The sequence below is a fragment of the Trachypithecus francoisi genome, unplaced genomic scaffold, assembly GCF_009764315.1.
Source record: "Trachypithecus francoisi isolate TF-2019V2 unplaced genomic scaffold, Tfra_2.0 Contig00577, whole genome shotgun sequence".
Classification (NCBI taxonomy): Eukaryota; Metazoa; Chordata; class Mammalia; order Primates; family Cercopithecidae; genus Trachypithecus; species Trachypithecus francoisi.
This window is the reverse complement of record NW_022680741.1, coordinates 31,951-53,339: the sequence shown is the minus strand read 5'-3', so window position 1 is coordinate 53,339 and position 21,389 is coordinate 31,951. Positions and strand designations below refer to the sequence as shown.

Below are 21,389 nucleotides of genomic sequence, written 5' to 3'. Positions count from 1 at the left end.
TAGCATGCACTGAGCTACTTCGACTGGGAAAGTGAAGAACAACTGGGGCTATATAAGGATTCATACAGTGAGACGCTATTTCTGGAAACCTGGGATTCTGGTGCCTCAGTTGAAGAGAGTCCAAGAATCAGAGTCCAAATTGTTCAAGGATTTTTTTTTTTATTTTATTTTTTAGAATCACAAAATGTCCAAACAGAGCAGAGATGCTAAAACTCAGTGACCACCACATTAGCTGTCTATAAAGGAAGCAGCTGGTAAAATCTAGTAAACACTGATGGTCTTGTTGAGGTTTTTGTTTCATGTTGAATCATGGTGGGAGGTAAGTTACTACACTGCTGACAGTAATAAACTGCAACATCTTCAGGCTCCAGGCTGCTGATGGTGAGAGTGAACTCTGTCCCAGACCCACTGCCACTGAACCTGGCTGGGATGCCAGTGGCCCTGCTGGATGCACCATAGATGAGGAGCCTGGGAGCCTGCCCAGGTTGCTGCTGGTACCAGGCTAAGTAGCTGCTAACACTCTGACTGGCCCTGCAGGAGAGGGTGGCTCTTTCCCCTGGAGACAAAGACACGGTGGCTGGAGACTGCGTCATCACAATTTCTCTGGTGGTATCTGAAATTGGAAAGAAAACAGAAATGCACTCATGTAATCAAGATCAAATCCACTGTCTTTGAGTAGAGGCAAAATTGTTGATCTACACTGAATTTTAATTGTATTTGGTGCTGAGCAGAGGTGGCTGGAGTTTTCAGTGATGTGCAAAACCACTTCATGTTCCCCTCACCTGGGAGCCAGAGTAGCAGGAGGAAGAGAAGCTGCGCTGGGGCTTCCATGGTTCCCTCTGGGTCCTAACTGAGCAGTTCTTCCCAGAGCTCTGACCCAGGCATTGATAAGAGCTCTGGAAGGTAGGGCAGCTGAGAGGGACATGCAAAGCAGCTGGGGTGGGAGCTGGACTTCCAGCTGCAGGGACAACCTGCTTCTTCCTCTCTGCACTGAGCATCCTGCGCCTCCCCAGTTGTCAGGTCAGAAAAGTCTGTTGGCTCAGTCTGAGTGTAGAACTTCCCCCTTGTGAGGACAGAATTTCACTCCTGTGTCTTTCTCCTCCTCAATCACCTAAATTCACCCAGATGATGTTTGGTATAAACCTGTTAAGAACAATATAAAAGGCTGTGTTTTCATTTCTCTCTTCCTGTCCTCAGTATGCCCAGTCATCTCCCTAAGTGCATTATTGGATCTATTGAAATGAAGACTCTGTTAGAACTTAATCTTCCAGATATACCTTTCATTTGCTTGTTAGTAATGTTTTCTGAGGGTCCTGAAGCTTTCCATTAACCCCCACACACGCTCTTTGAATTAAAAACTTCTGTTTACAGTCACATGTCCTGGCAGACCTTGACATAGATGCTCCATGGCTTGTTGATTGCTTGAAATTGAACAAGTAACTTCACTTCCCTTTGTCTGTTTCCATATCTATATAACTGTCACAATAGTGGTACCTACCTTACAGTGCTGTAGACAGTTTAAAGAAAATAAGACAAAACATTTACAGTAGTATTCAGGACATTATGTATGCGGGAATTAATTTTGTTTTTATTGTTTAAATATTCAGCACTACAGTCATCATCTTTATAAATATACTTAGCATGGAAAATAGTCTTAAATCTAATCCAAGAATGTTTTATCCACAGTCAAATTAAATTCTAAGGTGTTTTCTTCAGTAACTATACACAACTCTTAAAATCCTAATGATTTGGTCTTAATCTGTGCTAAAGTACTCAGACCTTCAATCATTCCCACCCATCCCTGTCTAACGCATTACTTCTCATCATCCATTATCAAAATGTTCCCCGGAAAAGGTTACCATGTCCTGTTGCTGTCCTTCTTTCTTATATAGTCTTTATTCTACCTTGTTATCTTTTGTCTTTTCCTGGCCCCAGGACTGACAATAAGGCAAAACTACCATCATTACTTGTGGGCTTGCTCCAGTATAATTTTGTCAGGCTTGTTATCTTGAAAATGAGGACTCTATCTTGCAAAGAAACATATTCATTGGGTCAACGTGTTATGAAATAAAAGATTTTACTTATGATCCAATAATTAATTTAGAATGATTTGAACAGATTTTTTTATGACAAAAAGAAGACCATAGAAGAGAAAAATATAATATGATAGTAAACACAAGCTAATATAATGCTTGCTTCATGGATTTTTGCATACATGTTAGACATATGCTGGGTATATGTGTGCAATGATAATCTACAAACTGAATGCTAACAAGTTTAAGGAATGCCTGCATTACACTGAGTCTTGTCCACTTTTCCAATTATAAACAGAAAGCCACAGTACTATTTGCATCTGTATCATACCTTCTAGCTGCTATGGTAATGGCAGAGCAGATTTCTTGAGATAAAAGCCTTGGAAGTAGTAGAGGTTTGTCCTATGATGTTATGGCTGTTGCCGTGGTTGTTGTTAGGAAATACGGTGGGAGTGAAAGCAGGTAGATTTACAAGCTCTGCTCTTCTCCTCACACTCACACCCCCCTCTAGAGATGAATAGTTGGTGTCCAGAAATCTCTGACACTTCTTAGAAGTCTTTTGCTCTTTCCAGAATGTTTCCTGACAAGTATTGTTTTGAGTCACAGATTAGGTGGAACTGGGTTTAGAAGAAAGGACTAGAGCAAGGGAAGAAGTTTTCCATCCCAGATAGTTATTGTAGGGACACGGAAATGGAATTTTTCATAGATTTATGCCACACTTCTATCATGTTGGGGAGAGAGGCATCAAACCAGGCTTATTCCTGAAAGAATTATTACATTTTCTAAAAGAGAAAGTACTATGAATTTCTTGTCAAACAGATGTTTAAAATTCAAAGCTACTGACTTTTTTTTGATAGAGTCTCACTCTGTCACCCAGTTTGGAGTTCAGTGACACGATCTTGGCTCACTGCAACCTCCATCTCTCTGTTTAAAGCAATTCTCCTGCCTCAGCCTTCCAAGTAGCTGGGATTACAGGTGTGTGCCAACATACCCTGCTTATTTTCATATTTTTAGTAGAGATGGGGTTTCACCATGTTGGCCAGGCTGGTCTCAAACTCCTGACCTCAGGTGATCTGCCTGCCTCAGCCTCCCAATGTGCTTGGATTACAGGCTTGAGCCACTGTGCCCGGCCCTACTGATGTGTTAATATCATTCATCTTCTTGAATACATCACATGGTAAAGTGCAAATCCACACTTTAAACTTGAGATTTCTACTCCTATGTGAATCATACTAGTGAAGAACAAAAAAAATCTGTATTGGTTGGGAGATGATGTTTGACAGTGGACAGTTTGTGAGGTAGAGGCTTATGTCACAGTACTTTATACAGTGTTACATATGAAAATGGTGAATGACCTCATACCCAGAAAAATTAGCATTTTTTGTGAGCCATATGACTACCATCAAGAAAGAACTGAATTGAAGCCTGTGACTACTTGATGAAGGGGTCATAAAGAATAGGGAAAGACTTGGAAGGCCAAGGAGGGTGGATCACGAGGTCAGGAGATCAAGACCACCTTGGCTAACATGGAAATCCCATCTCTACTAAAAATACAAAAAATTAGCTGGGCGTGGTGGAGTCCCAGCTACTCGGGAGGCTGAGGCAGGAGAATGGCGTGAACCCGGGGGTTGGAGGTTGCAGTGAGCCAAGATTGCACCACTGCACTCCAGCCTGGGTGACAAAAGGAGACTCTGTTTCAAAAAAAAAAAAAAAAAAAAAAGAGGGAAAGAAAAAGGACACAAAATACACTATCGAAACGGAAAGGAGAAAGTCATTACACAGCCTATAACAGTAAAAAAATAAAATAAAGAGATAGCTGAACCCAACTAGTGACTTCCTGAAGCCTAACAGTAGTTAGAGTAATTAAGAATATCTGATAAGAACCTCCTATTCTGGTTATTATTAGTTCTTGGGGGATTATTTTGCTGTTGTTGTTGTTTGAGACAGAGTCTTGCTCTGTTGCCCAGGCTGGAGTGCAGTGGCACAATCTTAGCTGGGCTCACTGCAACCTCTGCCTCCTGGTTTCAAGCTATTTTCATGCCTCAGCCTCCTGAGTGGCTGGGATTACAAGCATGTGCCACCATGTCCAGCTAATTTTTTGTAATGTTAGTAAAGAGATGGTTTTTTTATGTTGGCAAGGCTGGGTTTGAACTCCTGGCCTCAAGTGATCCGCCCACCTCAGCCTCCCAAAGTGTTGAGATTACAGGCATGAACCATTGCACCCAGCCAGTTCTTTCTTTTTAAGTTTTTAGTAAGACTAAGTCTTCTGGTTAAACAGAGGAGCTATTATTTTCTTTTGTGGAAAACAGCACTATTTTATTTTCATAATTTTAAAAGGCTATTTGAATCTGGCCTACATTTTGAATAGTGGTAGAGTGACTCCCTGTTTCCCACCATGGCTTGAATGAGATGTTTTTAGGTTTCTTTGGTAGTTCCTTTGGCCAAGGAGTGTGGAATAAAAAAATTTACAGATGATTAAATATTTTAAGTCAGACAGCATGGAGGTGGATAGGCACTCATTAGCCCTTAAGCAGGTAGTTCACAAGATCGGGAGATAGAGGCCATCCTGGCTCACATGGTGAAACCCCATCTCTACTAAAAACAAAAAAATTTAGTTAGGTGTGGTGGCACGTGCCTATAGTCCCAGCTACTCAGGAGGCTGAGGCAGGAGAATCACTTGAACCCAGGAGGCGGAGGTTGCAGTGAGCTGAGGTCACACCACTGTACTACAGCCTGGGTGACAGAGTGAGACTCTATCTCAAAGAAGAATATATATATTTTTAAAGCTGTATAAAAATAAAAAAGTAAGCCCCAAATTAGGTTATATATGTTAACAAAACAAGTATGTAGACTAATACTATATTGGGGGAAAACATTGCTTCCACAGAACTCTAAGACAAAACACTTCAGCATCAAGGCTGCAACAACAGTCAGAACTGGAGGTGAAAAAGTCACAGCAGCTGATGAAGAAGCAAAAGGAGAGAGCAATGATCCCAGGCCTTTTTAAAGGAAGAACAAGCTGAAAGCAGCAAAACACAACAGTTGAATCTCTAAGACACTAATCTCAGAAGTTTTAAAAGAAACTCATTATCGCATCAAAGGCAAAATTTTCTGTTTTACTTTTTTTTTTTTTTTTGAGGTAGTCTTGCTCTGTCACCCATCCTGGATTGAGGTGGCATGATCTTGGCTCACCACAACTTCCACCTCCCAGGTTTCAGCCATTCTCCTGCCTCAGTCTCCCGAGTAGCTAGGATTACAGGTACATACCACTGCACCTGGCTAATTTTTGTATTTTTAGTAGAGACGGGGTTTTACCATGCTGGTCAGGCTGGTCTTGTACTCCTGACCTCAAAAGATCCACCCACCCTGGTTTCCCAAAGTGCTGGGATTACAGGCGTGAGCCACCATGCCCGGCCTTAAAGTAATATTTTCATTAAGTAAAGTGTAGAATAAAAAGTGTAAACAAAGTGACAAAAAGAAAACACAATGCCGTTATGGAAAATGATAACTTTAGGGCAGAAAACAAGAGAAGGCAAAGCAAGATTCCCATAAGGTGAGGCTCCAATCCACAATCCTAGGAGGAATGTCAATGCTGAAAACCCTGGAGCATCCAGGGAGTGGCCAACAATACCAAATGCTGAATACCCAGAGTACCTGAATATCAGCCTAGGAGTGTCCCCACACCAAATGCCAGGAAGCCCTGGAATATCCAGGGGCTGAGCAGTGCAGGAAATCCTGGAGCCTCAGTGGGGTGACCAACAGTGAGCCCCAAAGGCCTGGTTGGGGCCATAGAACAATGTGACTCTGGCTTCTTAGAGTCAACAGAACAAGAGTATTCTTACAACCAAGTGTCCTGCGTTAAACAATTGCACAAACATAATTAGCAGTGAGCCAAAGCCAAAACTGCAAAGCAAACACATATATTGGGGCAGAAAATAAGATAAAATGACTGATGGATAAATAAAATGACATTCGAGGAAAAGTGACTAAGGGAAGGAGCAACGAGGATGTCGTCAGGTGTGCTATGGGGAATTCAAATGGACTATCTAGCCCAAGGCCTGATTCCCTGGATCATCTGATATAGGGCAGGTGGGCAGAGGGGACCCTTACAGGAGTGTGGGAGCCAAAATGGTGCCAAGCAGTCTCTAACGTGGGGCCTGCGTGAAGCTCTCTCCAGGGTCCCCAGCTTAGGTGGGTTGGGCTCCCACGGGAAAACTGGTGCATGGAGCGGCTGGCCTGCATGAAGCAGTGGCTATGTGCCCACTTGCCCATCCCCAGGGCTCCACTGCCTGTCAGGAAAGATGATAGCTCTTAAAACAGCCTTTGGCCAGTGTTAACAGCTCTACAATTTTAGCAAATCTGTAGCTTTCATCACTGTAGCGCTGATTACCGTCTCGCCCTCTCTCACTGGTCGCTGTCTTGCCATTTCTCCAATAGCTGTCTTGCCCATTGCTGATCGCTATGTCCATCTTCTCACAAAATATCATCTCTTGCTGTCTCTTGCTGTCCTGCTTCTCCGCTGTTCCATTGACTCACTACCACATCAAACGCTGCCTCTCACCATGTCCCATTTATCCTCCCTCCTCATTAAACATCCATCTGCATGTCCAGCCCTTGCATCCCCTGATGTCTCTGTCCTGGGCCAGGGACTGGAGAGTATTGTTCCTCCAACTTCACCAGTAAGCCATGGTTCTCTCACACCAAACCTTCTCACTGCACCAATTTTGCCAAGAAGGTTTGCTGTGCACTGGTCTCCAACTTACCCAAGTTGGGTGAGACACAACACCCATGCACACCCAGTTACATGAAGTGGATTACTACTTACAGAGAGTCAACCAGAGAGAGCAGAAAGCTGCCGGGGCCAGATTGACTCGAGACCATGCATACCGCACAAGGACTGCAACTGAGGGGCCCTGGAATGCAGCCCACCCTGGGTTTTATGTCTTAGAATCACTTGACACACTGGGTTAGAGTGTCGAAGAAATTTCTGTTTCTAGTAGGGACAGAAATGCAGCCAGTGCAGGCTGTTCTGGCCAATCGTGCCCTATCTCAGAATGTTACAGTTCCAGAGCATTCTATAGTTATTCCAGAAAACTACAAGCAAGAAAGGGAGGGGGACTGTGTTGATTCATAGCAAAATGGAAACTATACTGCAAATACCGTAGTGAAATCATAACTCAGTAATCATTTTGTGACTGGCTTATTTCACTTAGTGTAATGTCCTCTAGTTTCATCAGTGTTGTAGCATGTGTCAGAATTTCCCTTTTTAGAGCTAAATAATATACTATTGTATGGATATACCACATTTGGGTTACTAGTTCCCTCCTTTGTGAACATTTGAGTTGCTTCTACCTTTTGGATATTGTGAATAATTCAGTTCTGAATGTGAGTATACAAATATCTCCTCAAGTTAATGTCTTCAATTACTTGGGTGTATGTCCAAAAGTGGAATAGCTGAATTATATATTATTTCCATTAATTCCTCAAGGAATCACCACCTGGCTTCTCACAGCAGATGGGCCATTTACTTCACCATGAGAGTGTCCAGAGGAGTTCCAGTTCCCTAAATTCTCACTAAGACTGGTCATTTTCTGTTGGAAAAAAAACAAATCTTAATAGGTGAGAGATGGGTTTTGTTTTTATTTTTCTAAGGATTAATAATATTAAGCATCTTTTCCTATGCTAGTTATCTAATTATCTCTAAAGAATATTCTTTAGAGAAATGTTGATTCATGTACTTTTCTCATTTTTTTAATTTTTTTTTTATTATTATACTTTAAGTTCTAGGGTACATGTGCATAACGTGCAGGTTTGTTACATATGTATACTTGTGCCATGTTGGTGTGCTGCACCCATCAACCCATCAACACCCATCAATTCATCATTTATATCAGGTATAACTCTCAATGCAATCCCTCCCTCCTCCCTCCTCCCCATGATAGGCCCCGGTGTGTGATGTTCCCCTTCCCGAGTCCAAGTGATCTCATTGTTCAGTTCCCACCTATGAGTGAGAACATGCAGTGTTTGGTTTTCTGTTCTTGTGATAGTTTGTGAAGAATGATGGTTTCCAGCTGCATCCATGCCCCTACAAAGGATGCAAACTCATCCTTTTTTATGGCTGCATAGTATTCCATGGTGTATATGTGCCACATTTTCTTAATCGAGTCTGTCACAGATGGACATTTGGGTTGATTCCAAGTTTTGCTATTGTGAATAGTGCCACAATAAACATATGTGTGCATGTGTCTTTATAGCAGCATGATTTATAATCCTTTGGGTATATACCCAGTAGTGGGATGGCTGGGTCATATGGTACATCTAGTTCTAGATCCTTGAGGAATTGCCATACTGTTTTCCATAATGGTTGAACTAGTTTACAATCCCACCAACAGTGTAAAAGTGTTCCTGTTTCTCCACATCCTCTCCAGCACCTGTTGTTTCCTGACTTTTTAATGATCGCCATTCTAACTGGTGTGAGATGGTATCTCATTGTGGTTTTGATTTGATTTCTCTGATGGCCAGTGATGATGAGTTTTTTGTTTGTTTTTTGTTTGTTTGTTTGTTTTTTGTTTTTTGTTTTTGAGACAGAGTCTGGCTCTGTCGCCCAGGCTGGAGTGCAGTGGCCGGATCTCAGCTCACTGCAAGTTCCGCCTCCCGGGTTTACGCCATTCTCCTGCCTCAGCCTCCCGAGTAGCTGGGACTACAGGTGCCTGCCACCTCGCCCGGCTAGTTTTTTGTATTTTTTAGTAGAGATGGGGTTTCACTGTGTTAGCCAGGATGGTCTCGATCTCCTGACCTTGTGACCCGCCCATCTCGGCCTCCCAAAGTGCTGGGATTACAGGCTTGAGCCACCGCGCCCGGCCGATGAGCATTTTTTCATGTGTCTGTTGGCTGTATGAATGTCTTCTTTTGAGAAATGTCTGTTCATATCCTTTGCCCACTTTTTGATGGGGTTGTTTGTTTTTTTCTTGTAAATTTGTTTGAGTTCTTTGTAGGTTCTGGGTATTAGCCCTTTGTCGGATGAGTAGATTGCAAAAATGTTCTCCCATTCTGTAGGTTGCCTGTTCACTCTGATGGTAGATTCTTTTGCTGTGCAGAAGCTCTTTAGTTTAATTAGATCCCATTTGTCAATTTTGGCTTTTGCTACTGTTGCTTTTGGTGTTTCAGACATGAAGTCCTTGCCCATGCCTATGTCCTGAATAGTACTACCTAGGTTTTCTTCTAGGGTTTTTATGGTTTTAGGTGTAACATTTAAGTCTCTAATCCATCTTGCATTAATTTTCGTATAAGGAGTAAGGAAAGGATCCAGTTTCAGCTTTCTGCTTATGGCTAGCCAATTTTCCCAGCACCATTTATTAAATAGGGAATTCTTTTCCCATTTCTTGTTTCCCTCAGGTTTGTCAAAGATCAGATGGCTGTAAATGTGCGGTATTATTTCTGAGGACTATGTTCTGTTCCATTGGTCTATATCTCTGTTTTGGTACCAGTACCATGCTGTTTTGGTTACTGTAGCTTTGTAGTATAGTTTGAAGTCAGGTAGCGTGATGCCTCCAGCTTTGTTCTTTTGACTTAGGATTGTCTTGGCAATGCGGGCTCTTTTTTGGTTCCATATGAACTTTAAAGCAGTTTTTTCCAATTCTGTGAAGAAACTCATTGGTACCTTGATGGGGTTGGCATTGAATCTATAAATAACCTTGGGCAGTATGGCCATTTTCAAGATATTGATTCTTCCTATCCACGAGCATGAAATATTCTTCCATTTGTTTGTGTCCTCTTTGATTTCACTGAGCAGTGGTTTGTAGTTCTCCTTGAAGAGGTCCTTTACATCCCTTGTAAGTTGGATTCCTAGGTATTTTATTCTCTTTGAAGCAGTTGTGAATGGAAGTTCATTCATGATTTGGCTCTCTGTTTGTCTGTTACTGGTGTGTAAGAATGCTTGTGATTTTTGCACATTAATTTTGTATCCTGAGACTTTGCTGAAGTTGCTTATCAGCTTAAGGAGATTTTGGGCTGAGACGATGGGGTTTTCTAAATATACAATCATGTCATCTGCAAACAGGGACAATTTGACTTCTTCTTTTCCTAACTGAATACCCTTGATTTCTTTCTCTTGCCTGATTGCCCTAGCCAGAACTTCCAACATTATGTTGAATAGGAGCAGTGAGAGAGGGCATCCCTGTCTTGTGCCAGGTTTTAAAGGGAATTTTTCCAGTTTTTGCCCATTCAGTATGATATTGGCTGTGGGTTTGTCATAAATAGCTCTTATTATTTTGAGGTACGTTCCATCAATACAGAATTTATTGAGTGTTTTTAGCATGAAGGGCTATTGAATTTTGTCAAAGGCCTTTTCTGCATCTATTGAGATAATCATGTGGTTCTTGTCTTTGGTTCTGTTTATATGCTGGATTACATTTTTTGATTTGCGAATGTTGAACAAGCCTTGCATCCCAGGGATGAAGCCCACTTGATCATGGTGGATAAGCTTTTTGATGTGCTGCTGAATTCAGTTTGCCAGTATTTTATTGAGAATTTTGCATCGATGTTCATCAGGGATATTGGCCTAAAATTCTCTTTTTTGTGTGTGTCTCTGCCAGGCTTTGGTATCAGGATGATATTGACCTCATGAAATGAGTTAGGGAGGATTCCCTCTTTTCTATTGATTGGAATAGTTTCAGAAGGAATGGTACCAGCTCCTCCTTGTACCTCTGGTAGAATTCAGCTGTGAATCCATCTGGTCCTGGACATTTTTTGGTTGGTAGGCTATTAATTATTGCCTCAATTTCAGAGCCTGCTATTGGTCTATTTAGGGATTCAACTTCTTCCTGGTTTAATCTTGGAAGAGTTTAAGTGTCCAGGAAATTATCCATTTCTTCTAGTTTTTCTAGTTTATTTGCATAGAGGTGTTTATAGTATTCTCTGATGGTAGTTTGTATTTCTGTGGGGTCGGTGGTGATATCCCCTTTATCATTTTTTATTGCGTCTATTTGATTCTTCTTTCTTTTCTTCTTTATTAGTCTTGCTAGCGGTCTGTCAATTTTGTTGATTTTTTTCAAAAAACCAACTCCTGGATTCATTGATTTTTTGGAGGGTTTTTTGTGTCTCTATCTCCTTCAGTTCTGCTCTGATCTTAGTTATTTCTTGCCTTCTGCTAGCTTTTGAATGTCTTTGCTCTTGCCTCTCTAGTTCTTTTAATTGTGATGTTAGAGTGTCCATTTTAGATCTTTCCAGCTTTCTCTTGTGGGCATTTAGTGCTATAAATTTCCCTCTACACACTGCTTTAAATGTGTCCCAGAGATTCTGGTATGTTGTATCTTTGTTCTCATTGGTTTCAAAGAGCATCTTTATTTCTGCCTTCATTTCGTTATATACCCAGTAGTCATTCAGGAGCAGGTTGTTCAGTTTCCATGTAGTTGAGCGGTGTTGATTGAGTTTCTTAGTCCTGAGTTCTAGTTTGATTGCACTGTGGTCTGAGAGACAATTTGTTATAATTTCTGTTCTTTTACATTTGCTGAGGAGTGCTTTACTTCCAATTATGTGGTCAATTTTGGAATAAGTGCGATGTGGTGCTGAGAGGAATGTATATTCTGTTGATTTGGGGTGGAGAGTTCTATAGATGTCTATTAGGTCCGCTTGGTACAGAGATAAGTTCAATTCCTGGGTATCCTTGTTAACTTTCTGTCTCATTGATCTTTCTAATGTTGACAATGGAGTGTTGAAGTCTCCCATTATTATTGTATGGGAGTCTAAGTCTCTTTGTAAGTCTCTAAGGACTTGCTTTATGAATCTGGGTGCTCCTGTATTGGGTGCATATATATTTAGGAGAGTTAGCTCTTCCTGTTGAATTGATCCCTTTACCATTATGTAATGGCCTTCTTTGTCTCTTTTGATCTTTGATGGTTTAAAGTCTGTTTTATCAGAGACTAGGATTGCAACTCCTGCTTTTTTTTGTTCTCCATTTTCTTGGTAGATCTTCCTCCATCCCTTTATTTTGAGCCTCTGCATGTGAGATGGGTCTCCTGAATACAGCAGACTGATGGGTCTTGACTCTTTATCCAGTTTTCCAGTCTGTGTCTTTTAATTGGAGCATTTAGTCCATTTACATTTAAGGTTAATATTGTTATGTGTGAACTTGATCCTGCCATTATGATATTAACTGGTGATTTTGCTCGTTAGTTGATGCAGTTTCTTCCTAGCCTCGATGGTCTTTACATTTTGGCATGTTTTTGCAATAGCTGGTACCAGTTGTTCCTTTCCATGTTTAGGGCTTCCTTCAGGGTCTCTTGTAAGGCAGGCCTGGTGGTGACAAAATCTCTAAGCCTTTGCTTATCAGTAAAGGATTTCATTTCTCCTTCACTTATGAAACTTAGTTTGGCTGGATATGAAATTCTGGGTTTAAAATTCTTTTCTTTAGGAACGTTGAATATTGGCCCCCACTCTCTTCTGGCTTGTAGAGTTTCTGCTGAGAGATCTGCTGTTAGTCTGATGGGTTTCCCTTTGTGTGTAACCCGACCTTTCTCTCTGGCTGCCCTTATGATTTTTTCCTTCATTTCAACTTCGGTGAATCTGGCAATTATGTGTCTTGGAGTTGCTTTTCTGGAGGAGTATCTTTGTGGCATTCTCTGTATTTCCTGAATTTGAATGTTGGCCTGCCCTACTAGGTTGGGGAAGTTCTCCTGGATGATATCCTGAAGAGTGTTTTCCAACTTGGTTCCATTTTCCCCCTCACTTTCAGGCACCCCAATCAGATGTAGATTTGGTCTTTTTACATAATCCCATACTTCTTGCAGGCTTTGTTCATTTCTTTTTCTTCTTTTTTCTTTTGGTTTCTCTTCTCGCTTCGTTTCATTCATTTGATCCTCAATCGCTGATACTCTTTCTTCCAGTTGATCGAGTCGGTTACTGAAGCTTGTGCATTTGTCACGTATTTCTCGTGTCATGGTTTTCATCTCTGTCATCTCGTTTATGACCTTGTCTGCATTAATTATTCTAGCTGTCAATTCTTCCACCCTTTTTTCAATATTTTTATTTTGTTTGCCCTGGGTACGTAATTCCTCCTTTAGCTCTGAGAAGTTTGATGGACTGAAGCCTTCTTCTCTCATCTCCTCAAAGTCATTCTCTGACCAGCTTTGATCCGTTGCTGGCGATGAGCTGCACTCCTTTTCAGGGGGAGATGCGCTCTTATTTTTTGAATTTCCAGCTTTTCTGTCTTGCTTTTTCCCCATCTTTGTGGTTTTATCTGCCTCTGGTCTTTGATGATGGTGATGTACTGATGGGGTTTTGGTATAGGTGTCCTTCTGGTTTGATAGTTTTCCTTCTAACAGTCAGGACCCTCAGCTGCAGGTCTGTTGGAGATTGCTTGAGGTCTACTCCAGACTCTGTTTGCCTGGGTATCAGCAGCAGAGGTTGCAGAAGATAGAATATTGCTGAACAGCGAGTGTACCTGTCTGATTCTTACTTTGGAAGCTTCCTCTCAGGGGTGAACTTCACCTGTGAGGTGTGGGGTGTCAGACTGCCCCTAGTGGGGGATGTCTCCCAATTAGGCTACTCAGGGGTCAGGGACCCACTTGAGCACGCAGTCTGTCCCTTCTCAGATCTCAACCTCCGTGTGGGGAGATCCACTGCTCTCTTCAAAGCTGTCAGAGTCGTTTGCATCTGCAGGGGTTTCTGGTGCTTTTTTGGTGTTGTTGTTTAATTGTGCCCTGTCCCCAGAGGTGGAGTTTACAGAGACAGGCAGGTTTCCTTGAGCTGCTGTGAGCTCCATCCAGTTCCAGCTTCCCAGCGGCTTTGTTTACCTACTTAAGCCTCAGCAATGGTGGGCGCCCCTCCCCCAGCCTTGCTGCCACCCTGCGGTTAGATCGCAGACTGCTGTGCTAGCAATGAGGGAGGCTCCGTGGCCGTGGGACCTTCCCGGCCAGGTGTGGGATACAATCTCCTGCTGTGTCCACCTGCTTAAAGCGCAGTATTGGGGTGGGAATTACCCGATTTTCCAGGTGTTGTGTATTTCAGTTCCCCTGGCTAGGAAAAGCGATTCCCTTCCCCCTTGCGCTTCTCAGGTGAGGCGATGCCTCACCCTCCTTCAGCTCTCGCTGGTCGGGCTGCAGCAGCTGACCAGCATCGATTGTCTGGCACTGCCTATTGAGATGACCCCAGTACCTCAGTTGAAAATGCAGAAATCACTGGTCTTCTGTGTAACTTGCCCTGGGAGTTGGAGACTGGAGCTTTTCCTATTCGGCCATCTTCACTTTTCTCATTTTTAATCAGGTATTTTATTTTTACTCTTGACAGGTGGGACTTATTTTTATATAGTGTATATTATTAACCCCTTATCAGATATATGATTTACAAATATTTTCTTCTATTCCACATGTTGCATTTTCATTGTGTTGATTATGACTTTTGATGCACATTTTAAATTTTTATGTAGTCCAATTTATTTTCTTTTCTACTTTTGCCTGTATTACAGTGCTAAAGTGTTAGTATCTAAATGTCTATAAATACTGACTTACTATGCTGAGAAGGTCACACTAGGCCATCTTTCTGATGGTGGAGCTAAGAGTTTTACACTATCCCATTTCTCATAGGGACAGTGCAGCTACGTGAGAACCCAGTGGCTTTCCCGAGCTTATTTGTCTTGCATTTTTGGTGACGTGGATTGTTGTTCACATTGGCTTCCTGTGGTAGGTCCACCTGGAAAGCATTGTATTTTGCAAGAAAAACGGAGGCTGTGAATGATGTCACTGTAAACTGTGTATATTCTCTGTTGCTAATGTCAAACCCATGAAGCATAAAAGGATTTACTAGAGGATATTAAATTCCTTGCAAATTGTTGAAGAGCCTTAAGGAACAGGCTCCAGGCAAAGCCTCTACAGCAGTTTCAAGAATGGTACTGCTGGTGCAGGCTGGGGAGGAGCTCCTGCTTCCTGAGACTCCACATTCAAGCTGTCTCCTGCAGAAAAGAGAGCAGCTCTTCTCACTACTGCCCCCAGAAGGACAGCAACTCTGCTATCAACTACTAGAGAGCTGACCCCTTTCTCTGCAGCCCTTCCTGTGTTGACATCTTCATTTCAGTCTCATGTGGATTCATCTCTTTTCCTGGATGCAGGTGTTATTTCTGCCCAAGTGCATCCTGTGGCTTTCTATCATAAATACACATCTTTCTACACTTGCATTTTCAGGCATTACTAGTATCAACAGCAACATGCTACAACCTAACATAAATATTTACTTTACAAAGAACATCATGCTACTCACATAACATTGTGCTTCCCAAAATGTGGGGGAAACTCCAATCTGTTCAGCCCAACATCTTCTAGGAAGAAAGGATCTTCTTTCATGAGTCACTAATCTGTTTACTTATTATTTAATTTGTGGTCTAAATTGTAAAGGTGGCTAAAAACAGCACTTTGAATTTTATAGAAAAGATTAAATTATTTAAAATACATATACGCATGGCACTTTTAGTTATTGTCACCAGCTTCTTTTATATTTATTTCATTCTCTAGTTTCTGGCAATACTTTCTCTATGGTAGAGTCTGGAAAGGCTACTCCTCATGTCTTTGGAGGACATGTCCTAAGTCCCAGATGTGGTGAAGAATGTCTATCAAATGTGATGCTACAGAATGCTTTTGGATTGAGATGAGGGAGGGGAAGTGCCTAATCTCACTCAAATGTGCTTATTTTCCTGGTCTGGGTCACAGCCAGGCAGCACAGTCCTGTGGGCACAATATCTTCACTTGCCAGGTTTCCATCAAAATGAGAGTATCCTTCTTGACTTTGGAAAACACAGGACAGGGAGAGGATCAAGGAATAGCAGAAGGAATACTTGGAGTTGCCTGAGCTGTCACTCTGGTTTCCCCAAATGTTTTTTATCCATTAATTCATGATAATAAACACCTTTTTGCATAACCAGACATAATGACTTTTCTCAGATCCAACTGATTCAGGGATAAATCTAAGAGAAAAAATAAATACACTTTTCAATATTTAAGCTGATCAGAAAGCTGTCCCTGGTGTTTACACCTCTATATCCCACTATGCATTTCATCTTCCCTTTGCCTCACTGGAGATCTAAGTGCAGGGAATTCTTCACATGTCTGTGATCCCTAGAACTTCATTCCGATGACTGTTGAAATCTTCTCTGAGTTTTACCAGTGGAAATGGCAATAAATAGAAACATTCCAGAAGATCCCCTAGGGTCCCTATTTTCTGTACTTCCTCTCAAAAATATGTAAAATCAATTCTATTTGCTCTTGCTTTATATGGGCTAGATCTATGGTCCCAGCATACATCCTAACACCCTGTGTTGACCACTTATCCAGTATTGTATTAAGTCTAAATGGTCACATGCTTATCCTAACAGTTCTTCCAATTTAATGGTATAATTGTCATGTCAACTCTTTGGATTAAGAACCATCAACCAGGCCGGGCGCAGTGGCTCACAGCTGTAATCCCAGTACTTTGGGAGGCTGGTGTGCACAGATCATCACAGATCATGAGGTCAAGAGATAGAGACCATCTTGGCCAATATGGTGAAACCCCGTCTCTACGAAAAATACAAAAATTTGCTAGGCATGGTGGCACACACCTATAGTCCCAGCTACTTGGGAAGGCTGAGACAGGAGAATAACTTGTACCTGGGAGGTGGAGGTTGCAGTGAGACAAGATTACACCACTGCACTCCAGCCTGGCGACAGAGCAAGACTACGTCTCAAAAACAAAAAAACAAAACAAACAAAAATCCATCAGCCAGAAAACTGCAGCCCTGAGAAAATATAGAGCATTTCAAGTTGTTCAGCTTGCATAACAATGATGAGTCTACAGCTCATTTTCAAGATATAAATATTCTGTTTATGGGAATAATAGCACCATTCATGGTTAGTGTTTCAGAACCTCCACCACGTCTGACAGCACAGCAATTCAATAACACAAGGGTTTATGTGCCAGCTTTGCTTCATTAATAATGGGTTTTTCTCTGTCTATAGGGATAGTTGCACCTGTGCACATGACAAGCTCATGAGTTACACTTTGCTTCATTTTTTTTTGAGGTAAAAAAGTTGCTTGATTCAAAGCCATAGTATGGAAGAATTTCCTGACTCTCATGAAAGCAGTTGGAAAATCCTCAAATAATATTTTATGCAGAAATATAACTGAAAAGAAAGGCAAATTCATATATAGGAAAATAACCAGTGCCCTCCTCACGTTACATGAGGTCTACTAGTATCACCTGACCCCAGCTATTCATCTGAGCCCTGATGTGTGGTACAATGTTAGGGTTCAGGAGGGGTTAGGTGTTCAGAAGAGCCAGTAGCCCTATACATCTCAGTTAGTTGAAATTCTTATTATTGAGTCCCCACAGGGACCTCCACAGCATTTGTTCATTAGACTCCCTGTGAAAGCTGGAAAAGGTGACTGACTGAAGTCCAAGTGTTGAATCATCCTCATTATTAAAAACCTCATGCTCATTAATGGCATTTCAATTAATATTCACTTGGAAATTTTATGGCTCATTTTTGAAACATCTACTCACTGCTCATCCAGAATGGCTTTGTCTGCGGTCATCCTGTTGTGTTTCTTTTAAGGCCTGATGATCTGCACTCCAGCCTGGCGACAGAGCATGACTACGTCTCAAAAACAAAAAATTATTTTTATTAAAGTATTGTTCTCTTTGCAATGTGCTGTTCTCTTTGCAATGTGATCATCAGATGTAACCCTTACAGTTTACTCATTGTTATGGTTTTTACATTTCCAGGGCTTCCTTGACAATGTGACTCCATCCAGCATCCATTGTTGTGAGAACTCTATTTGGCATATCATCATCGTGGGCGTGAACATAATGGAGACTTCATAGGATGCAATGGTTACTATTCAACATTAGTCAAAATATACTCTAGTCCTACCCTGGGAGCTCTACTTGGCTGGAAAAATATTTTAGGTAAGGACAACCATTTGGTAGAGTTTTAAAAATAAAGGCTACAAAGAAATTTTCTTTAGCAAGAGTATGAACTATATGTGGTGCAGAATATCATATTTTTATGAAATGTAACAGATTATTTAAATGTGTATGAATACTATATATATTTATAGCCAACGTTGTATTAAATATATATTCACTTCTATGTATCTTGTATATATACATGCACATTTTTCCATAAATAAGGTAAATTTTATTTAAGGAAATACTAATTAGTTTTAACTTTGTCTTTAATTTTCCCTTAATCACTTCATAATTGGATTACTAAATGTTCACATTTTTACCACCAATTTAAGAAAAAATACATGTGTGTATATATAGGTAGAGGTATAAATACTGTATCAGTAAGATTTTATGCATTAAATATTGGTAACTAGTTAAATACTAAATTCAGTGGCTGATAACAGTAAACATTCGTTTTCATGCTCATGGATGCTCATGTTCACGATCATCTGGCTGATCAAGGAGGGGTTCAGCTGAGTGGTTCTTCTGCAGGACACAGAGATCATCTTCAGCCTATAGATACAAATTGAAGACAAATCTGAACAGCAGTGACTACACATGACACAAAATTCTTGTGACAGTTCACAGGAGTGAACAACATCCCAAAACAAGCCACACAGTTGAATTTAAGTCCAATAATTTCTAACATAGCTTCACACATTTAAATATATTCCTTTATTTCAGTGAGTACACATTTTCAAGAAAATATTTACTCCATTTAATTATAGAGGTGCTTGATCATTCCATGGACAAATAATTATGTTTTCAACCTTTACAATTTTGAAAATATTTGCAAATGTACATTTGCATTAATAAGAAAATAAGGATGGATGTGTTTTCAACTTGTGCCTTTAAATATAATTTTTAAAATGGCTTCATTGGGGGAAAAATCATTTAACTTATGTAAATATGTCTTTTTAGCTCCCTTTTGTCCTATAGAGTTGCCCAGTAAGAGATCCTCCCATGAGATTTGGAAGTGAGAAAAGGATGACTCAATATTCTCCACTGGTACCTAAGAAAGACACAGGGACAGAGGTTAGGACTGCAGAAAAACCTGGAAAGATGCTGTAGGAAGCTGAAAGCATCAGCACCGCAACCCGTAAGCTTCCAGACAGGACTGAGGACCATATGGTTAGATAGCCCATATTTCAGGGGCAGATGCATTCTGTTTTCTGAGGGAGCACCAGAGAATCCTGCTTCTAATATCAGCTTTCATGACTACTATATCCTTGGTTTTGAAAGATTATAGTGTGAAAATTAATCATAGGAATTAAATCATTCTTGTCATACCCAACAAAGCCAAGAAACCAGGGGGGAAAGGCACTCAGTGTGCAAAGTATTGTGTCTAGAATGCAATGGAAATAGGCCCTATTATCTCATGGAATCAATGTTTATGGTTTTTTTGAATAAACATAGAAATTGACTCCCCCAGTCTTAAAACTCAAGATAGTTACATTTGTCTTATCTGAGTTCTTTTCTCAGGAAACCAACCATCAGGCCTCCAGATACTATCAAGGAGCTGAACCTTACATATCACTGAATCAGGACAGTGAGACATCAGACCCTTCACTCCTTATGATTGACTAACTGACCTCCTGCTTCCTGTTGACCAGATTATCTTCATTACCCCTCCCTAATTCCTGTTGTCCCACATTTCTTCCCTGCTATCTAAACTCCTAATTTTAGTTGGTCAGGGAGATACATTTGTGAATGGTGTCCCATCTCCTCGGTTGCAGCACCTGATTAAAACCTGTTCCTTGACAATATTTGCTGTCTTAGTGATATTTTTCTGTGTGGTGAGAAGCAGGATCTACACCGAATCCTTGGCATTTCAGTAACAAAATTCTCTTCAAGCTTCACTGCTTTGGCTTCTTGTTCCTTGAAATCACATTTACCCACAACTTCTAAGATAACTTGATATTATTTTAGAATTCACTTTGTCCACCACTGCTTACCAGTCTGAGCTTGCCAGCTCCCAACCCTTCCTAGTGCCAATGAACTTTCTCAAAGAGCCATAGGTAATATTTTCCCTTTTTCATAAAACTCTAACCTTCTCTTTGTTCTTCCAACATATTGAAGACCACTGAGTTTTCCTGTATGCCCCATTTGGCAAATATTCCTTTGCAAATAAAACATTAAACTTAGAGATTCATCTCTACATTTTATTTAGACTTCAGTACTTTAGACTCTAATTCTCCATATTAAGACAATTCCTGCTTAGAACATCTATTTTGGCTTCTTTGTTATATGAATTCCAACTGAAGCTATAAACTAGACTCCTCAAGTGTAAGCATCTCTGTCTTTATTAAAATAGGAGAGTCTTTGTTATGGCTGTGCAGTTGGGGCTGAGAAAGCGAAAAGTATTATGGTGCAAACGTGACTTCATGTCCCCCTCTACCAACACCATCAGAGTGTGGCTGCATCTGAGGAACACTCTCAGCCCATGGAGGCATCAGGAGGAGCAGCTGGGGCAGCCCAGCCTCACACATCTGCTTCCCTGGGGGTTTATGTTTGGGTATGTAACACTGTGGGAGAGTAACTGTTACCCTGTTGACAGTAATAAGTTGCAAAATCTTCAGGCTGCAGGCTGCTGATGGTGAGAGTGAAATCTGTGCCAGATCCACTGCCGCTGAACCTTGATGGGACCCCACTTTGTAAAGTGGATGCAGCATAGATCAGGAGATTAGGGGCTTTCCCTGGTTTCTGCTGATACCAGACTAAATAATTGCTAATATCCTGACTGGCATGGCAAGTGATGGTGACAGTGTCTCCTACAGATGCAGACAGGGAGGATGGAGACTGTGTCATCTGGATGTCACATCTGGCACCTGAGATTGGAAACACAAAAACAAATATTCATACTATTGATCATATGATAGGAAGACTTCCTTGAATAGCCAGGCAGTACTGAGCACACTGGGCTGAGTAAATCGCTAGTGTTCTCATTCCTTACCTGGGAACCAGAGCAGCAGGAGCCCCAGGAACTGAGTAGGGACCCTCGTGTCCATGCTGTGTCCTGACTGGATCTGACTCCTGCACGAAGTGTGTCCAGCCTATTAATAAATCTTCAGGGCAGGAGGATGTGCTCTGGGAATATGCAAATGAGAAGAAGATGCGGCAGGCTGGGCACAGCTGCAGGGCTGGCTCATCCAGTAGCTAAGCACTGGCTCAGTGTCCCCAGGTGTCCCAAGTAAGACCAGGGTAGCATAAATTTGTCTGCAGAGAATGTGTTTCTACTGGGGACTATTTTGTCATGAGAAACATTTTTTAGTTTTTTTCTGACAATTTGAAATATTCCTCAAGAGTCAATGGAGTAATGTATTTCATTGGTGTATGAGGATTATTTAGGAGAATATTCTTGTTTGTAGGAAATACATAGTAAA

General features: G+C 41.2%; 2 gene segments (V, D, J or C); both read right to left on the bottom strand.

The window, feature by feature from the left end:
- Window positions 1-221: 221 nt before the first annotated feature.
- On the bottom strand, window positions 222-892 carry LOC117085703. The segment is given in 2 exon segments: window positions 222-613; window positions 783-892. Coding segments are annotated over 2 exon segments (426 nt in total).
- A 19,604-nt stretch (window positions 893-20,496) lies between these two features.
- On the bottom strand, window positions 20,497-21,104 carry LOC117085711. The segment is given in 2 exon segments: window positions 20,497-20,834; window positions 20,960-21,104. Coding segments are annotated over 2 exon segments (378 nt in total).
- Window positions 21,105-21,389: the final 285 nt, after the last annotated feature.